The sequence below is a fragment of the Panicum hallii genome, chromosome 6 (genome assembly GCF_002211085.1).
Source record: "Panicum hallii strain FIL2 chromosome 6, PHallii_v3.1, whole genome shotgun sequence".
Classification (NCBI taxonomy): domain Eukaryota; kingdom Viridiplantae; phylum Streptophyta; class Magnoliopsida; order Poales; family Poaceae; genus Panicum; species Panicum hallii.
The window spans coordinates 2,809,692-2,829,616 of record NC_038047.1 but is presented as its reverse complement, the minus strand read 5'-3'; the positions used below and the strand labels follow the sequence as shown (position 1 = coordinate 2,829,616).

At 47.9% G+C, this 19,925-nt stretch overlaps 2 protein-coding genes and 1 pseudogene across 2 annotated transcripts; 2 read left to right on the top strand and 1 right to left on the bottom strand.

The window, feature by feature from the left end:
* Positions 1–684: 684 nt before the first annotated feature.
* On the bottom strand, positions 685–1,079 carry LOC112896865 (annotated as a pseudogene).
* A 5,577-nt stretch (positions 1,080–6,656) lies between these two features.
* Positions 6,657–7,801, top strand: LOC112896348 (probable E3 ubiquitin-protein ligase XERICO). Its single transcript, XM_025964289.1, has one exon. It carries the CDS (start codon positions 6,765–6,767, stop codon positions 7,266–7,268), a length of 504 nt encoding a protein of 167 aa, XP_025820074.1. The 5' UTR covers positions 6,657–6,764; the 3' UTR covers positions 7,269–7,801.
* Positions 7,802–12,060: 4,259 nt separating this feature from the next.
* On the top strand, positions 12,061–18,604 carry LOC112896383 (protein PAF1 homolog). Its single transcript, XM_025964327.1, has 12 exons — positions 12,061–13,142; positions 13,792–13,860; positions 14,674–14,781; positions 14,880–15,060; positions 15,146–15,225; positions 15,339–15,458; positions 15,756–15,861; positions 16,856–16,942; positions 17,026–17,091; positions 17,193–17,267; positions 17,365–17,517; positions 18,162–18,604. Exons 1-12 carry the CDS (start codon positions 12,406–12,408, stop codon positions 18,267–18,269), a joined length of 1,890 nt encoding a protein of 629 aa, XP_025820112.1. The 5' UTR covers positions 12,061–12,405; the 3' UTR covers positions 18,270–18,604.
* Positions 18,605–19,925: the final 1,321 nt, after the last annotated feature.

The window sequence follows — 19,925 nt, the reverse complement described above, 5'->3', positions numbered from 1 at the left end:
GGTCAATGTAGGTAGGCCCACTGTCGTTGTTCATCCTCTACCTCCGCGACGGTTGCCGCCGGAGTTCGGGAGGAGGGCCGCTGGGGTTCATGTGGCCTCCACATTTAGAAAGGAAAAGAGGGGTGGCAGGAAAGACCGACGGCGGCGGCGGCGACTTCAAACCGACTCGCCGGACTCGGGTTCATGTGGCCTCTAGACTTACAAAGCATCTATTTTGGTCCCATATCTTCAAATTGTATATATAGACGCCATATAATTGCTGCTTTTTAAATAAGAGAAAAAATCTATTTTTGAATACATAAGATATGATGACTTAATCAGTAGCCGCGAGGCCGGATCCTCGCCGACTAATGAACATGTCTGTTTTTTTTTTACTCTTTTTTGAGACTCATGAACATGTCTGGTGGATCAGAGAGAGAGAGAGGGAGGGAGGGGAGGCCCAGTTTTGGTTTTCTGCATTCCAAAGCCCAAACCCTTTTGGGAGCCCAACGAGCACGATCATGGTCGAGATGGGAAGCGAAGTTGACAGCATGCTCTGAGCTGAAGCAACGCAAAGAAGATATAATCGATAATGGAAAAGTTAAAAAGATGTTTTTTTTATTCAAGTATTATGGTACACAACATTTCGATTGATCTACCATTATTCCACACCCAGCTAGCTAGAGCCGGCGTCGGTACTGAAAATCAAGCCAGTTTTCGAGCAGTATCAATTGTTCATGCAGCAGCAGGTGTCCAGCGTCGTGCCTGGAGGCGTGTTCCCGCAGGTTACAGCAGGGTTGGCATACCCATAGTAGTACTGGCACATCTTCCGGCACAGGTCCGGAGTGCATCCCGGTAGATGGCCGCATGGTGCTACACAAATGTGAAGTTAGTTAACGGTAATTGCCAATGGCCGATGATGTAAACATCTAAAATACCTGTTAAAAAAGATGCTAGGGTCGAGTACGTATGCGAGCAAACACTACGTGCGTACGCTGATTATGATGACGTCCGTGCACAGGGGATGGTGACAAGGCCGCCATGGCTACGACGACGACCACGATGGCCGCCAAGAGCAGGACCCTGCTGAGAGGCGCCATGAGAGAGGGTGTGTTCCTAGCTGTTGCTCTCTCTTGCGTTTGGATGATGTGGGGTTGCCGGGGCTGCTGCAATGCAACGCTTGGTTGTCCATGATTATATAGAGGCTTGCAGGAGGCTGGAGCAAATACTTGCTTGGCAGGGAACTCTTATCATTTTACTCTCCAATTGCTGCTATCTTCTTTGCTACAGTGGACAGGTCGGATAACCTATGTCGTGAGTCCCTACATCATATGCTTCATTCGCAGCAGTCATTTATTATTATCAAACTTATGACTCTTCTTACCGTTCGGGTTCATATGCTTATTATCTTGTCACTGATCTTTAGCTGCCATTTATTTACTGCCAAATTATAGATGTTTTGTCTTTTCTAGATGCATATCTAAGCGTATAAGTAAAAGTTAGGTATCTAGTAAAATCAAAATAATCTGGACAATGGAATTACCTTGTAAGATTACTCCATGTACTGCGTTCATATGCGTTTCACCTTGTTCGCATGCATTTGCCACGTGGTGGATTCGGCGGGCACACCACGGGAATGCGCTTTGGTGCAGGCCTGGGCCCGGTCTCGCTTCTGTGCATTCGGAAAGCCCAAACCGCGAGCCTCACGGCCCAGTTTTGGGAGCCCAGCGAGCACGCCCGCGTGACCGTTGTTCTTTTTCTTTAACGGCGGGCGGGCGGGCAGAGGATGGACGCCACCGGCCGTGACGGGGATCGCTCGCTCGACCGCGGCCACCTGCCACGTGTGGTGCACCGGCGGGGGGGCGCCGTCCCACGTCGCGGGCACCCCAGCCGATCCGCGCCGCTGCGTGCCGTGTCGCCGTCGGCTAGCACCCGTGGCCCCCGACCAGTGGCTGGGCCTGACACTGCTCACGTGCCGCCCACGTACGCGCGCACCACCACCACCTCCCCTGGATGGCACGGGCGCCCACCCACGTGCTGCTCCGCTGGCCGCACGAGCTAGCCCTTGACCGGCAGCGGAGCCAGAGCAGGCCTCCCTCCCTCTGCCGCTTTGCCTGCTACTGCCAGTACCGCACCAGCAGTAGTAAATCGCTGCTGGTGCTGGTGGTGAACCACCCGGTTCACGACGCGGCCGCCGGATGGGCACGGCCCGGGCGGCGGCAGGTGCCTGGCGGCGAGCAAGGGCGGGTGGGCGGCGGGAGGACGGAGGAGGGGCTGGTCCATCCCGTCCGTCCGTCCGTCTCAGCCCGTCGTCCATGGCTGCCACCTGCGGCCTGCGCAGACGCGCCGCGGCGCAGGCAGGAGCCGCCGAGACCACCAGCCCGCCGGCCGGCCGCCGCACAAACAAGGCGAGTACCCGGCTGCCGTGGCTGTTCCCGTCGCGTCCGCCTCGCGCGCTCACCAGCGCCGGCACTGCCAATACCACTACAATGCACGTACGTTTTCAGGGTTCTCTCTAATTTGCAATGAAGAAAAAAAGTAGTAGTAAGCGGCAACCTAGCACGTGCAGTGCGTGCCGGCACAGCTAAAAGTATGGTACATACGGCGCCATTAGAAATTTAGAAGAGAGAGTAACCACGCACATCATATCTCCTCTTCGAACGCACCGTCGTCCACGCGTGTGGGTTGGCACGTGGCAGATAGGTCGAGTCGCCTGCTCATTCCTCGCCAGGAAAAGAAGAAAACTTGTCAGAAAATATATATAGATATTTACCGCAAGAAAAAAAAAGAAAAAAAATATATATAGATACAATTTCCATCCCAACGACACTTGGCATTCTAATATTTCATGACACAATAAGGAGATGAGAAAATGACGCATGTAGCTCTTATTTGATGCTTTATTTGGTTGCCATTTGCTAATTTTATATCCGGCTTGGAATAATTAGTTTTCAAAATACGCTAGGATGCCTTATATTTATGTATAAATTTTGAACCATTCAATACCTTATATTTCAGGATTGCTTTGCTTGGGACGGCGGCCGAGTGGGAAAAACATCAATCATGTGTTGTGTGCTCCTCGAACCCCACAGGGCATGACACTTCATTACAGTTTGGTTAGTTGCAGAGCCTCTGATCAATCACCTGGATTTGTTTGTTGGTTTTGTTTAGGCCGCAGACTCGCCACTATAACTGGGCCGCCGGAGATAAACATAATCCCGGCCGTTTTGGCTCCATCTCCCCGGCGCCCGGCACCATCATTGCCAACGCCACCGATGGGTATGTATGTGCCCCGGGTGGTGACGCAGACAAAGATTAAAGCGGCTGCCGCAAGCAAGTTCACCAAAGGTCCAAAGCTAGTCTGATTAAAGAAGAACGCAACGTGCCGATTAGTGCCCGCATTAGACCTAATCAATCTCTCCCCTTGGTCGCAACCAAATGGGTGACGTTTTGGACATCGACATACTTTACTTTAGCTAGCATGTCTTCTTCTTCTTCTTTTCTAAAAGCATGAAGCGCTTGTGCTATTAAAAAAAAAGGCTACTCACATCGTTCGTTTTCGATACGCAACACAGTAAATGATAATAGTAATAGACTTAACCTAAATATCCATACTCTCTCCGTCCCAAATTATTTATAAACAGAGCTAGTAGCGCCACGATCGATCCGTGGCCGCCCGTAATCTAACCATGGAACTTTTAGCCTAATCAATCCGAAGCTCAATCAACCTACTCAATTGGCCTTGATTAGCCTATGGATCGATAGCAGCAGCAGCAGCAGCAGCAACTGGTCGCGCGCTCGTATATAGGAACGAGGGGTTTGCTTGCCCCGGCGAGGCGACGAATGTGAGTGCTGGTGTACCTAAATATTCCTTCCCCTTTTCGGCCGGGAGGGACCATGCTTTCACGCTTTACGTCTCCGCAACCGCTAGAGTGCGTGCTAGACAGAGAGACCCATCATCCATGCCCATGGCAAAAAAAAAAAAAGAAGAAGAAAAAGACCACTGCACGTTTGCATTATCTTTCTTTTTTCTTGGCGCATAATTCTGTCCGTTCCCGTCTCGACCAACGATAGACGGTTCTGGTCCAACTCCATTTTTCTTTTCTCCCGTTCCTGAAAGAAAAAAAAAATCTTCATATAAAAGAATTCACCTGGGAAAAAAAATATATATCAGCAAACATGGATGTTCATCATCCTTGGCCTGCAAATCCACGAAAGTGAGAGGGCATGATACGAAAATAAAACGCTTTGAAGCGATGGGGACTAATTTAATTAATTATATATATAACAACGAAGGAGACAGGACGGTGGACGTGGATCATCATCATCGTTATCACTCGCGTGCCTTTCGACCGGCCGGAGTGAGCGCGCACGCAATGGTTTTGGGTGGGCGGGGGGGGAGAACGACGGTTGTAGGCTCGGTAGCCTCCGCGCGGGCCCGGGCCATGACGGCTTGCCGGGTGGGAGGCATTGGCATTATTTCAACCTGTCGAAAAATGAAATGAAGCATCCTCCTCCTCCCCTCTTGTCTCCAAACCACAGAATAATTTATTTTATTTTATTTTATTTTTTGGTGTGCTTGGTTGGTGAGTGCCTTAGGCTTAGGCCATTAGGTGACGGTGATGGCGGGGTTGGGTCGGGTCGGTTCGCTTTGTGCTCTGCTTTTGCAGGGCAAGAGGGTACGAGCAAAGGCTCGCCGTGAACAGGGCGCTCCACTCCCGCCCCCCCTTGCTCACTGGATCGTTATTGCTCATGGTAAAAGTGACGGGAGCCTGTTCGTTTCTTTTCTTTTCTTTTTTGTAGAAAGGGAAAACGAACTCGCGCCAGACGAATCGAGGCCCCCTTTCCATCGACAGGGAAATTGGGAGCCCATCTCCAGCGGTGACGAACGAGCGGTGCCGTGGCAGCGTGGCACGCCGTGTGGCAGCTCGTGCTCCGGCCGGCGCGGGCGCCCATCCACCCGCCGATCATTGGCAGAGAACAATCAGGCCGACCGGCCCGGGCGGCGGCGGCAGCCAACTGGCTGGTCCAAGGTCCAACGGCCAGCCCTCCGGCGCGCACGCGTGCCCTGTCCGCCGCCGTCCAATCATTCCCTTCGCTCCGATCCGATCCTGTTGGCGTACTAGATAGCTACGTGTTCTCCGTCGATCGGTCTACCTTCGCTAGATCGATCGGCGGGGATTAGTTTAAGCGTGGAAGAATTTCCAGGCCCTGACTAAGTATCTTGAGGGGGAATCAGATCAAGTGCCCGGCGATGCGGCACAGTTAAATAAAAATAATCTCACAATATAGGACTAATGCACAGTACAAGTGTTTTTTATGCCTGTGATTTGCCATCGGTTGAGCAGCTGCAAGCATCGTTGAACTTGCTTCATTTTTTTTTATAAAAAAAGTCACCTTCTTCCGTCTCTGTTGATTTTGGTTAAGGTGCAGCGAGCATCTGTAATGATCATCGCCGAGCGAACCGTGCCACCTGGCGAGCCGCCTCGTACGTGTACGTGGGCATCCCGTATGCCTTTATCCGATCCCCTGAGGCGAGCACGGGGGCGCGCGGCCCTACCGCACACATGGCTTGCCCGGCCACCCGTCCAATCACCCAACTCAACCCATGAGCCCATCGCCCGTGCATGCCCTCTCCCATTGATCGCAACCACCTCCATCCCCAAACCGAACCCAACACCGCGCCATGCGCGCCGAAAGGAGGCGAGCACTGCAAGATTCTTCGTCCTCACCGGCCGGCGAGACGGTGACGGCGGCGGCGGCGACCTGCCCCCGTACGCCCCGACGCCGACGCGAGCAACCGGGCAACGCCAACCAACCGGAGGTAGCAAGCAGCACATGGTTGATGGCTTGATGCGATGGGTGCCGGCCGGGCGGCGAGCGCAGGCGGGCGGGCACAGGCAGAGCCAAACTGCCAACCAAGCCGGCGCTCACGCACAGCTAATTAAAGGGGGGCGCATGTGTAGTGCGAGGCAGCAGTCAAGGCAGCCCCCCACGACAACACATGTGTGCGTGTACGTGCAACCCATATAACAACACGCCAAAACGCTACGCGCACCAAGAGCTTCCCCTACCAAGAGGTAAAGTATCGTAGCATAAGCCGAGCCGAGCGGGAACCTCCAATGCTGACACGTATGAGAAGTCGGATTGCCGATTCAAATGATATGGGTAACACGTACGGCTTGCATTTTTACACACCCGGTAACGCATCTTCCTCTACCTTCTTCTCCAGTGATATGACTAGGACTACTGATATACACCGGCACACTCAGTCAGTTTGGTTCGCGTCAACTAGCTCACCTCACCTTCGTTGTCTTAGGATCCGACAAAATTTGACAAATTTAAGAAACTACAACAATCAGGTAAGATGGTAGGCTCATCCTCAGTTTGGACTATCCATTGACCACTATACACGTGCTATCGCAGAACGTTCTTGATGGTTGAAATTTCTTGTAGCAAGGTGTAACACTTTCGTTATCACGGCGAGGCAAAAGTCTACGAGTTTTCCAACCGTGCACGCCGCTGGTCGGTTGTCGCTCGCTGGCTCGGCACGCATGTGGCGCGCTTGTTTGTGCGCGTAGCGTTGCTCTTATTAGGTAGCCCCCTCCAAACATAGATGCCCCCAAAACAAACCCTTCTTCGGTCCTTCTCTCTTATATATAGACCCCACACCTCCCCTCCCCCTCCCTCTTCTTCCTCCTCCTCCATTATCTCTCTCTTTCCAGGCTCCACTTTCTACCATCTCTCTCTAGAAAAAGGAAGGAAGCAGGCAGGCCGGGTCGGCCATGGGGTTCCCGTCTGTGTGCTACTGCGTGATCCTGCCGCAGCCGCTCATCCTGGTGCTGCAGCTGCTGGACTTGCTCCGGCACGCCGTCCTGCTCTGCCTCTCCTCGCTTGGCCTCGCCGCGCCGCCGGCCGCCGACGACCACCCGGCCTACGCGGCCCCGCCGCCGGACCTCTGGGCGCTGCCGCCGTCCCTGCAGGCGGCCGCGGCGGCGCCGCCGCCCACGCCGGCCGCCATCAAGGCCCGCCTCCCCGCCGTCCGGTACGCCGACCTCCTCCGGGCCCGCCGCGCCCCGGCACCGGCCACGTGCGCCGTGTGCCTGGGCGCGCTCGAGGCGCGGCACCGCGTCCGCGAGCTCGGCAACTGTGCGCACGCCTTCCACAAGGCGTGCATCGACAAGTGGGTCGACAAGGGCCAGGCCACCTGCCCGCTCTGCCGCGCGCTCCTCCTCCCCGGCGCGCCCGACGACGGCGCCGGCGCCTCCTACTCGCCCTTCTCCTTCTGAGACCTCGCGCGCATGCTCCAACGAACCGAGAAGAACCGAAGCCCGCCCAGCCCGATTGAGAGCCAGGTCAGTTAACCAGCTCGGTGTCCATAGCTGCCTACCTAGCTGATGCGCGCCTGTCGTACGTCCGGCCCGTCCATCCATGGATCCAAGCTTTCTTGGGAGCAATGAAATGGGGGAGGAGGAGGAGGAGAGGGAAAGGAGAGAGAGAGAGAGAGGAGGTGTCAGTGAGTGTGAGGTGGTGGAGTATTATTGGTTGGTGAGGCACTAATTATGAGGAGGACAGGGATGGCTACCTGCATTGGATCTGGTGAATGCATAGATCCATCCATCCACTCCACCCTTCTTCTCTTCTGCCACTCCAATTCAACCCCTCTCTCTCTCTCTCTCTCTCTCTCTCTCTCTCTCTCTTGTGATGAGGGCTCCCCTTATTATTGTTAACTTAATTTGTGAGGGGATCCAAGAGAGATGTACATTGTACATAGCTGCCTCCACTTGACAATATTGCAAGGAATAATTTGTCTCTCACATGATCACCTGCTTGTCAACATGCATATCCTCGCTTGCTTGTGTGGGTGATGCCATCAGCATAAAAGCAATACAATTTGTACACGCATTAATGGATGGGCGGATCTCCACCGATTGGGGTTCCCAATAGATATGTTCCTCTCATGTCTGGCGATTAGGGGGCTATCAGGCCTGGAAGCGCTGTGTAGGGGGGCAATCAGGATGGGCCTTTGCTTAACGCAACGTGCAAGCGCCTAGGTAGTCACCACACTAGCTCCCTGGATACGTAGGCATGATGCTGCCATGGTACTTCTACATCAGCGAGGCTGTTAAGCAAATAAATTGGTGCCCCTTGTAGTGCTAGCTAGGGTTCTATCTACCTTTGTGAGCAATAAGCAAGGGACCTAAACAAAGGGGATGTAGACGGGCTAATAAGTGTTGAAAATCTAGGGGGCGAAGTTTGGGTTGTCGCAACTGAAATGGCGAGTGGATGGCGCAGATGGAGGTGGGCTGCGCTTTGCTCACCTGAAACTCATTCGACAACTACGACACTTTATTATGCCAGTTTTGAGATATTATTTGGATTTTTTTCGATGATGCTTGCTTGGTGTGCAACGATGCGATGCTCAAGTTTTAGAATAAATCTACTCCTTTTTCTCCCTAGCACTGAAAAGAACTTTAAAAGAACAAAAAGGAAATGAATATCGCTTAAATGGTACGATTTGGGTTGTAAAGCGTGAGGCATCATCCAACTTTTAACGTTTGGTCTTTTTTCCAAAACATTTTTAAAAAATAAACCTTTGGGAAACCACTCTTTCAAAAGCCCCCCCCAATAAATAAATAAATAAATAATTATTTGATGCTGTGGTGAGCTCTATCCGGCACGTATATATGACCTTGCACCGAGTGGTAATTTCTGAAGAAACTAATAGAATGGGTCAAAATGTAAAAGTTTCACTTGAGGCGATCAATTTCTTGGGCCCCGGCCCGGCCCGGCCACGGACGCGGGCACTCCGTCTGGCAGCCGTGTGCCGCTCGCCGCTGCCTGTCTCGTCAGAACTAGGGTTTCGCTTCAGTTTTTGAACTGGACCGGAGGCCAGGTTCCCCTCCCGATCCACAGTGCCACGTAGTACGAGCAGTCGAGTGCTGAGAGCACCGGCCGGGCCCCCCGTCGATACGGACGCGCGACGCGAGCACGGCCGGCGTCGTCACGCATCCGCCGGACGATCGCCTTGTTTTGCTTGCCCGTGTGGTTGCTGTCATGGCTGGAATCAAAGCCAGGGGAGATGAACACAATACCGGGACGAAAGCGATTGCAGGGTTCGGGACACGGCGAATCGGCAATGCTTTCTGATTAATTGTTCTTAGAGAACTGTATGAATTTACTATGTCAAATTCGTGCGTTTGTGTTATAAATTTTCCCGGTAGGGGTCTTGATGAATGGTGGTGGTAAAGTTGCAGACAAAGGGCTCTTCCTTGGCCTCGCTAAGGATAGGAGGAAGAGGGAAACGAGGGTTCAGATTCAGAACTTCAGATGCAGTGAAGACCTGCTGCGCAGAGCTTGCTCGCTCCCTTTTTAGCATCCGTGCGTCTTTCACGGTGTTCTTGGTTGGCCCGGCCTGTTGTGTAAGTGGGGAACGGAACAGAGTGACAGGCCCGTGTAGACTTTGGGCCCGCTCCTTTTCTGGCAGCGATTCAATACTTCATCAGTGCAATGTTCAGTTCAGCTTCAGCATCGGATGAGCTGCACTGCGGTGAGAGTCACTGAAGCAATCTTTCAAAAAGAGAGAGAGAGAGAAAAGAAAGAGTTCTGAAGCCAGCGAACCCAGCTACAGGATTTTGCTTTGCTCTCAGCTGAGGCGTATTTGTCACTTGGAGCTTGAGCTGCTGCCCGGCTGGCCCATGAGCTGCCACAAGGACTGGGACACTTCGTAGCTGTGGAGGAATGCAAGATTGAAATCAAGTGGCGGAGAGAGAGGCGCCGAAGGTTTCAAACGGGATCAATTTTTGGGAATCTTTCGAACCAGAGGAATTTTACATGTGTGCATCACGGAACAAGGCGTTTCTGATAGCGATCCAAGGGACTTGTTTGTCCTTTCGTTGCAAATGGATGGAGCGCCGCTGTGTTTGGCAGGTTTTGGTAACCGTAGAAGAGGAATCATATATGGATAAGCACAGGCAAAGGGAAAATAGTAATTGTAAGGTTATTTATTACACATATTTATTCAAACAACTGTATGAGAGAGTCTCTCTCTAATGAAGTGGCTTACACATAATCCTTTTCCTCTCTCGTTTTTATTATAAGAGAACAATGCACCTAACAAGATGACAGTACACGTAATTAGATTGCTAGAGCTCTACATTTTATTATAGAGCCACTATCCCCATCGTTGGTTCGCTATTCTCTCTATCAACCTCTCGATAACGTCACCACCACTATTATGATTCCCCAGCTTCCTTGGCTAAATTGCTATCGTCGCCATGTTCTTTTCCGAGTTTTTTTTTTGAGAAATTCGGGGGGGGGGGGGGGAGAGCATCCCCACCTTTTTCATTTCCTCTCATAGCACATACATGAGCAGGTTATTACATGTCGGTTACAGGTAGGACAGCAGGGGAGGGGGGAGTAACTCGGAGCAGCTCTAATCGGCGTTATAGATCCGATCCATCTCACTTGTTCTTCTCCCATCTATGAAAAATATGAAAGGATCGGCACGTTGACGACTTAAGTACGCTTTATCTTCCATTTCGGCAAAATCATTGATTCTCATATTGAATATACGCCGACTAAATTAAAAAATCAATGAGGATCTGAGCTCTTTATGTCTTTTTCCCATTCCAACCCCACCCTCGGAGGAGACAATAGTACGGCCACATTAAGGAATACTTTTATAGTATGTTTTATGTTGCTTGTGTGTATTATTAGTCTTGAACTTTGGGAATATTAATGTAGTAACTAACTCTATAGTCCACCCCATTACAAGGCCATCCATAAAAATATTGTTGAAAAGATTCCATTACATTTGCTCTTAAAGATGAAAAAAAATACAACTGTGATTGTGTTAACCGAGCATATATTTCAAGCCATGTCATGAATACACATAATTAGATGGTTGGACCTCTACACTTTATTGTTTCAAATACGGCTATAAAATACTCTACTACACAATTATAAAAATAAAATAGGGTAGAACTTTTCTAATTTCAGGTACACTCTCTACCTGCTGAAAAATGAATTATAAATAGAAAAAAGTCTATTTTGGACCATCCAACTATCGCCTGAGTTTGATTTTAGCCATCCAACTCCAAAACTAGAAATCTTTCACCATCCAACTATTAAAACAGTTTACATTTGGCTATTTAACTGTTTTGGAAGGTTGTTTCGCTAACATGAACAACACAAAGAGGTGGGTCGACATATGAGCTCTTATTTCCTTCTCCTGTCTCCTTTCTCTTTCTTCTCTTCCCCGCCATTCTCTCTCTCCCGTATCCACACCAGGTTCCCTCTGCAAGGGTGGTGGAGAGGCGGTGTCGCGAGAGATGAAGCTCGTTGCCGTCATCATCGTCGCGGCCGCCGCCTATCCGGTGGTATGTGTCACATGGGGAGGTGGGCACCGCTGCGCTAGTGGTGGTGGCGCAAGAGATCGCCGCATCCCTTTCTCCATCTTTATCCCCATGCAAGGTGGCGATAACCACATCCGGTGAGAGAGGAATAGAAGAAGAAGAAAGTGACAAAGAAGAAGAGAGAATAGAAAAAGAAGCTGACACGTGGTCCCCACTTCCACGTGTTGTCCATATCAGCGAACCACCATTTAAAATAGTTAAATGGTCAAATATGAATGGTTTTGGTGGTTGGATGGTTAAAGATTTCTGGTTCTAGAGTTGGATGGCTAAAACCAAACTCAGACAATAGTTCGATGGTTAAAAATAGACCTTTTCCTTATAAATAAGCACTAAATTTTAAGTTGCCTTGTACAAGACAGACACTTAAACATAATAATTATTTATTTAGTTTCCTCGTACCAAGCAAATAAGAGAAACCACTTAGATCAAAAGTGTAAAAGACCCACATGAAAAAAAAAGAAAAGAGAAATGTAGAGGACAAAGGAATAGAATGGTTCAAAGCAATCATATTATGCTATTTTCTTGTTAACCCTGCACCTGCAGCATGTCCAGCTGACGTCACCGACTCCTGTTCCAGGTGTGTCATATGCCGTTTTCCGGCAAAGAACACAGAAGCCACTTTGTATATAAATGCTAAATCTGAATTGATATGAAAATTCAGATAAAGCAATTCAAACTGGGGGCAAAATTCAGACAAAGCAATTCAAACTCGGGGCAAAATTCGGGCAGAAATCACGAGCGCTCGTGAAACAAGGCACACTGCAATCTCCCCTTCACTTCCACCCTCTCATCTGGTCCTCGCCAAATCGCCGACCACCTCGCGCCCCCGCACGCCGCCGCCGTAGATCTGGTGGAGTGGGTCCCGGGGGCTCCGGGCGCGCGGTTCTAGAAGCTTCTGCGGTGGCGCCGCCGGAGGAGGAGCCGGGGGAGCGAGAGGTGGCCGCGGGTCCGAGGTCCGTAAGCTGGGGTTAGGGCTCGGGCAAACCCTAGCAGCCGCCGCCGCCGCGGGATGGCGTCGTACAGGCCGTACCCGCCGCCGCAGCAGCACCCGCCGCCCCCGCCACCGCAGGGCGGCTTCCCGCCGCAGATGAACCCGTTCGCGCCGCCGCCGCAGCAGCAGGCGCCGTACGGCCGGATGCCGGCGCCGCCTTACCACGCGGGTGCCCCGCCGCCGCCACCACCCGGCCCGCCGCCGCCGCACCAGCCGCAGTTCAATTTCGGCCCCGGTCCCCCGCAGCAGCCCCCGCCCCCGCCGCAGATGTACTACCAGCCCCCGCCGCCGCCCTATGGCGGGACCAGCAACCCGCCGCCTCCTCCCCCTTCGGCGCCACCCCCGCCTCCGTCCCCTCCCCCTGCGGCCCCGCCCCCGCCACCTCCGCCTCCGGCCCAGCCGCCGCCTGCCCAGGCCCCGCCGCCCCCCAAGGAGCAGCAGCCTAAGGCCGCGCTGCCGAGGGCCGAGACGGAGGAGGAGCGACGTGCGCGGAAGAAGCGCGAGTTCGAGAAGCAGCGCGTGGAGGACCGGAAGCAGCAGCAGATGATGCGCCAGACGCAGGCCACCATTCTGCAGAAGACGCAGCAGGCACGCACTTCACAGCAGCAGCCGTCGTCGCAGAGTCGCCACCACCACCACCACCCACCGGGTGGCTCTAGGGCAGCGGCAACTGGGTCTCGCCCAGCATCAGCGCCTAATGCCGAGAGGTTTGAGAATCGGCTCAAAAAGCCAACAACATTCCTGTGCAAGCACAAGTAAGTCGAGCCAAGTTTTGATCTTTGCTATTGCTAATTGGGGACAGTTTTCCTCCTTTAGGTTTTAAGTGTTTGTTTGCGCTGAAATTTCAATTCCTAGCATGTGGTTGGGTAACTTAGTATGTGATTGGTCATGCATGCCTTAGGGGTGTAGAACTTGGCCACGCGTGCAATCCTTAATTAGTGAGAGTGACAGGCTGTGTACTAGAAGTTAGTGCATTATTGTTGAATTCTAGGGCTGTTGGGATTAAATGAGCATTCTTTTCTGAATTTGTTTCGTAGCTTCATTGGATTTTGTGCTTCTTTGTGTGCTTGGAGAGAGAAGTACTTCTGCTTACTTCTGGCGAACTATCGAGAATATAGTGAGTGCTTTGAAGGTTCATGAGTTGGTCTACTGAGCAATTTCTTTGTTATGAGTTGTAGCAGGGCAGGCACGTTAATACTTAGGAATTGTATGAAAAGTGTTACTCTGATAAAACAACATTTTTTGCGTTATCTGTGTATCTAAACTAAGTTATGGATATGTACATGTTTTATGGAGCCTTAGACAGATCCTAATTTGTATCAAATATTTAAGTCTCAGTGATCTATGTCTATTGCATAATAATTGTGCAATTGAATGATCCTTTTTTCTTTTTGGTTAACACAGGTTTAGGAATGAACTCCCAGATCCAAGTGCCCAGCTGAAATGGCTGCCCCTGAATAAGGATAAGGACCGGTATGCATCATTAATATACTCTCCCTTTTTCTGTGCTATTGTGTTCTGTTTCTACATTTACTAGTAATTGGCATATTTGGAGTGGTACAACCGTACAAGCCACATTTCAATATTGCTCTTCTACCTACAATGAATGTCACTTTTGTTTGTATAGGTCATAAAGAAGATATAACCCTACCATTGTTTTTTGTTTTCTTCTGGCTGCGAATTTATGCCTTACTTTTGCTGTTATATAGTCAATTGTTTTGGTCATTTCGTGCACTATGGAATGGGTAAGGACACACATTCATCCCTGTTGCGCTGATGCCTAATCTGATTATTTGTGTGGGCGTGATGGCTAGATTGATTTGAAGAATTAATTATAGGCAGGTGGGTTTTACTGCGCTAACATTGGTAAGCCATATGCCTGTCGGAGGGTTCTTCTGTACTACTGTTAGAACTGCTCATTTAACCTTACCAAAAATTGAAATCAGTAGTTTCAAGATTTCTGCATTGAGCTTATTGCTTCAGAGGAGATGAATCGCATTAGTAGATTGATATTTGGTAAACTTACGTGAAGTCATAAATATGACATAATTGGTTGTCCTGTGCCACTGCCACCATGTTTTGTGTTTTGTGCTACTCTGCTTTATTATTGTAGAGTGTTTCCATAGCCTTCTACTTCCTTTTATGCTACCTGCAGTTTGCTGGAAGCTTACGTCTTGACTCTCTATGTTGCTCTCAATGATCCTTCACTCTGCCATTTTAAAAACTTTTAAAATTATCTTGGAGGCCACCATGCTTACTCTGTTTTGGTGTGTACTGCCTTTTCAGATATACCAAATACAGGATAACTTCATTGGAGAAAAATTACATGCCTAAAATGATTGTCCCAGAGGATCTTGGGATACCTCTCGACCTACTTGACATGAGTGTATACAAGTAAGGATTAGACCAAAGTACTGGACCAGTTTTCATGAGTCTGATCTCTGTCTCTGAGGATTTATTCTAGTATCCCTAACTCATACAACATGTCCCAGCCCCCCTGCTGTTCAGCCACCCATAGCTCCTGAAGACGAAGAGCTGCTGAGAGATGATGAGGTTCTCACCCCTATTAAACAAGAAGGTATAAGGAAAAAGGAGAGGCCCACTGACAAAGGTGTTTCTTGGCTGGTCAAAACACAATATATATCTCCACTGAGTACTGATGCAGCCAAAACGGTAATGCATACTGAGTTTTGTGTGGTCTTAGTTGCAGACTATATTACTTAACAAAACATATTAAATGTGTTGCTTGGCTATGTAGTCCCTTACTGAGAAGCAAGCGAAGGAAAGGCGAGAATCAAGGATGGGTCGTAATGCTTTCCTGGACAGTCTTAATGATAGGTTTGTGTCTCCTTTTATTCACACTCCTCTTTGGTATGTTAAGGTCATCTTGTGCTGCCGCATGCATACCTGCTGCAGCATTGACACTATATTCCTGTTCATGTGTATATCAGAGAGAAACAGATCAAAGCCATCGAAGAATCCTTCAGAGCAGCCAAATCACGGCCTGTTCACCAGACTAAACGTGGGATGCAAGCTGAGTGGGTTATGCCTCTGCTACCTGATTTTGATAGGTATTTACTTCTCAGATGTTGCTTTATATGTACATTATTCCTTTTTGGTACCAGATGTGGTGCTGGTATTTTACCGAGCTATGCCTTCTTACCTGTTTATTTCTATATCTATGAAAAGAAAAGGCCCTTGCTTTATGGTTGGAAATTTCATTTTCTTTAACAGTAATCTGTGAAATTTCTCCTATTTCTTCATTACCTCTTTGAAGTATAACTGCACCAAAGTTTTCCTTAAGAAGCATATTGGAAGGCTGGATAATTTGTTACTCTTATCTTGACCTTCTCTTTTCACCTAAACAGGTACGATGATCCATTTGTCATGGTGAATTTTGATGGAGACCCAACTGCTGATTCTGAGCAGTACAACAAGCTTGAAAGACCCGTACGTGATGAATGTGAAGCCCGGGTGAGTTTTGTTTCCTCAATTTTCCTCTGCCCTAGGATTTCTTATTTAATTGCAATGCGCTCCTTGATATTGGTATGTCTAGAGTGTAGTGGAGATACTGTAGTGTAATTCAAATTTATGGCACGCCCATATCAAGGGAATTCTAGACAATTGTTACCGGGACTTGCGTGTCCAATCTTTCTTTTCGTTTGCCGCGTCCACTCGTACTACTGTGTCGTCTCGCAAGTCTCAACAGATGTGGTGCGGCTCATACCAAACACCTCGGAGCCACATCAAAGGCAAAAGGTGAAGGTTTGAAGATATAGGGGAGGCGACAGGTGCGAGACAAGAGCGGAAGATAGATAAGAGAAGGGAAGGCGAAGGCGGCCGGTGCAGGAGAGGAAGAGAACTGCAGCCATGACAGGGCCATGCGCCCATGCATAGGGGCCAGATCCACTGAGAGGCCCTCTGGCAAAACTGCGAGCATCGGACAGACAAGGACATGACCTATCAGTTTTTATGTTGCTAATCCTCGTTGTGGGTGATGGCCGGCAGCAAGGAATTTAGAGTGGCGGCCGCACTGTTGGCAAAGAAGAGAGAAGTAGCAAGAGGGGAAGAAAGATGGCAGCTGTTGGCTCCACGAGGGTTTGGGGGAAGTCACGGTTAGAGGTGGGCTAGTGGGCCAGGAAACGATGGTCCTCATTTATTTTGTTTTAATTTTCCCTTTTAAAACCTGTGATGCATCATGCATGTTTGAGTTGATCGATGGCATATTTATCAGTCAGGACTCAGTAGTGTGACACTACAGCAAATGTTTTATGTTTATTTTTTTAAAAAATAAAAAATATATGAGATGAACATCTGAATCCTCTTTTCTAGAGTTTGTGGAATTGGACGTCCACACCTGATTTGGGCTTCAACACCCACACATATTTCTGGACATGCATCCCAAATGATACGACACCTAGGTGATGCCCTCCCTTATATTTGAAACGTTTTTATGTTTACATGGCAGGCTGTGATGAAAAGTTTTAGTGTCAATGGTTCAGACCCTACAAAACAAGAGAAGTTTTTGGCATACATGGCCCCAGCACCACATGAGGTATGACTTCGTTTCGGGTACATTTTCTATTCAAAACATTATGCGCTACCTAATTCCGATGGTGACTATTGTGGCTTCATCAGGTTGCTAGAGACTTGGATGATGAAGATGATATTCAGTATTCTTGGCTAAGAGAATATCACTGGGAAGTATGTGTTGTCTCCTACTTATTCTTTGATTGTATCTATTAGCTAGTGGCACAATACTCATCCATTCCACATATATACATACGTATTCTTGTCTGATTCAGGTAAGAGGAGATGATAAAGATGATCCTACAACATACCTTGTCACATTTGATGAGGAGGAGGGTGCAAAATATTTGGTAACTTGTCACGGTCATTCTGAATTATTTTTGATGTATGAGAATGATTCATTGCATAGTAGTGTAAACTGATGCCATTTTTATGTCCTTTTTGCAGCCCCTTCCTACTAAGCTAGTTTTGCAGAAGAAGAAAGCTAAGGAGGGGAGGTCTGGGGATGAAATTGAGCATTTTCCAGTGCCTTCCCGAATTACCGTGAGCAGAACAGCTCATGGTGGTACCATGGAGCGTGGAGAATCTTCTGGCATGCATGTATGGGTTCAATCTTCCTTGGTAGTTTGTCATGAAATCTCTCTTTTAGCTAAACTTAAACCAAATAAGTTCTCTTTCTCTAAGTATTTTATGTAAACATGTTTCTCACTGAACCTATTGTCTAACTGCTTGTTTTCTTGCTACTAATTATTATTGCTGTTGCAATTACTAAATGACTGTGATCGCTATGTCAGAACATTACTCGCTTTCTGTTCTTTTTCTATGCCATGTTTTACACAAGAGCACAGTACTAAGATAAACATGTGATGAGCACACACCCCTATTGAATACCATTCTCTTGCTGTCTCATAAACTATTCATTGTTAATCGTAGTGATCGATGAAACAAAAGGATAGTCATAATGTAATATACATTGGATGAGATGGGTCACTTTATGCAAGTGTACATTTGCCTCATCAAAATCCTACAATGCCGAACAAAATAGAATGCATTGTCACTCCCAAAACATGAAATGAAAAAAGAATAAAAAACAGTTGTTTTATGCATTACATGTACCTTTTAACTCAAGGTTTTAAAAAACAATTGTTTTATGCATTACATGTACCTTTTAACTCAAGGTTTTAAAAAACAGTTGTTTTATGCATTACATGTACCTTTTAACTCTAAGGTTTTCTTCCTTATAGGAGAATTTAAAGCGCCGACGATCTCCTGTTGATGATGATCTTGATGAGCACCAAAAGCATTCTCGGGGAGATGTTGACCAATATAGTGGAGAAGAATATTCTGATTGATGATCTAATAAACCATAATTATCTTGCACCAACAAATTTGATCAGCACAGATGAAGCTCTATAGATCTCATGCATATACTGTGGGGCCTTCATAAGTGGGTTTTATGGTGCATGGGCATGTAATGAGACATGCCTGACAGCGTGAAGGCATTCGGGCTTGGACGGTTTTTGAAGGGCAGAGTATGTGAAGCAAAGCTGAGTGTAGCCGGACTTCGGGACTTCGATTCTGTAGTGATGGTAGAAAGTGAGATATCATTGTAAAGAAGTCGGGTCTTAAACTCTTGGAGTGATTCTCAACTCTTTGTTTTGATAATATAGACTTCCCATTTTGCACATTTTTTTTTTGCCTCCCCCCCCCCCCCCCCCCCCCAAACAATTGATTGTGTAAGTACAACAATTTATTTATCTTAGGATGGACAGATCATATTATGCCAGCTGCCTCTTTTCTGGTGGTCCTTGCATATTGAAGTTCATATCTTTTTGCACTATGAACATCTAGTGAAAATTAGAGCAGCAAGGTGAGAGGGATAAACAGCTGGTCCACATGTTCCAAGATTGTGAGATTATATACATGTGTTGCCTGGTATAATCTGTGTAATTATATTCATTTTCAGTATATCCTTGCGCAAAAAATAATGGTTTAGATGGAAGAGTAACTATCAAACATATCTTTGTGGTCCTTGCATTGCAATTTTATTCCAGAACATAATGACCGCTATGATGACTATACCGGTGTGTTATTAACTATTGATAATGTTTTAGTGGCTGTGGTAACAGCAAATTTTATGCAGGAGACAGCTGTTTATTTCCTAAGCTGTGTTTGCCTCATCTTCAGCCCTTAAAATTGCTAATATCAGTTCCTGTGGTGGCAGCCAAGTATCCTTTGTCCTTCATCTATTATTAATGTACTATTGAATGTATTTTTGTAGTTTTTATGATGACATTCAACATTGACATATTATTTTCACCTGGTGTTAGGTTTGGTGAATTTATGGATGCTAAGGTATTGGATTCCCCTCGAATGACAGCAATGGGTACATATGGCATCCTCGTCTCCAATACCATGGTTCCTCTCCAGGAATCATTTACGGGCTTCAGGTCTGCTTTGTGTGTATGGTGAATGGATTTTAAGTCACATGTTTCGTTTCTAGATGAAGTTAACACATGACTTCCATATGCTCCTTAAGACATTGTTACCAGTTATTAACTATGGGATTATTGCAACCTCTGTATTATGCAGTCTTATGAGATACATGTTGAGTCGTTATTGCACCCTGTGTACCTACTCAATTTCTTCTGGTCCATGGAATTGTAGGTCCGTCAAATACTGCCCTCTTCATTCTAGACTAGAATTTTTGGAGCCATCGGATACTTTCGGAAAATGATCATATTTATGTGTGCCTGATTGGAGATTTTCTTTATTACCTCTTACCAGCTCCTTAAGTAACTTATGCAGTTTAATTTGTGCTGATAGCTATTGGCATGGCCAAAGTTGGCAGGCTGCAGACCACATAATTTCATTTTTTTTTCCATTCTTTCTAGTCCTGGCTGGTCATATTTTTGAATTTCAGTGTCGAATTGGACATACTTCTATTTCATTTTGGATTTAGTATCTGAAATATTAAATTATTTAAATGCTACTTTGTCTCCTCGGTG

Coding starts and splice junctions, on each gene's coding strand:
- LOC112896348 (XM_025964289.1), top strand. CDS start 6,765: ATGGGGTTCCCGTCTGTGTGCTACTGCGTGATCCTGCCGCAGCCGCTC.
- LOC112896383 (XM_025964327.1), top strand. CDS start 12,406: ATGGCGTCGTACAGGCCGTACCCGCCGCCGCAGCAGCACCCGCCGCCC. Junction 15,226..15,338: donor CTGGACAGTCTTAATGATAG/GTTTGTGTCTCC, acceptor TGTGTATATCAG/AGAGAAACAGATCAAAGCCA. Junction 16,943..17,025: donor TGGCCCCAGCACCACATGAG/GTATGACTTCGT, acceptor TGGCTTCATCAG/GTTGCTAGAGACTTGGATGA.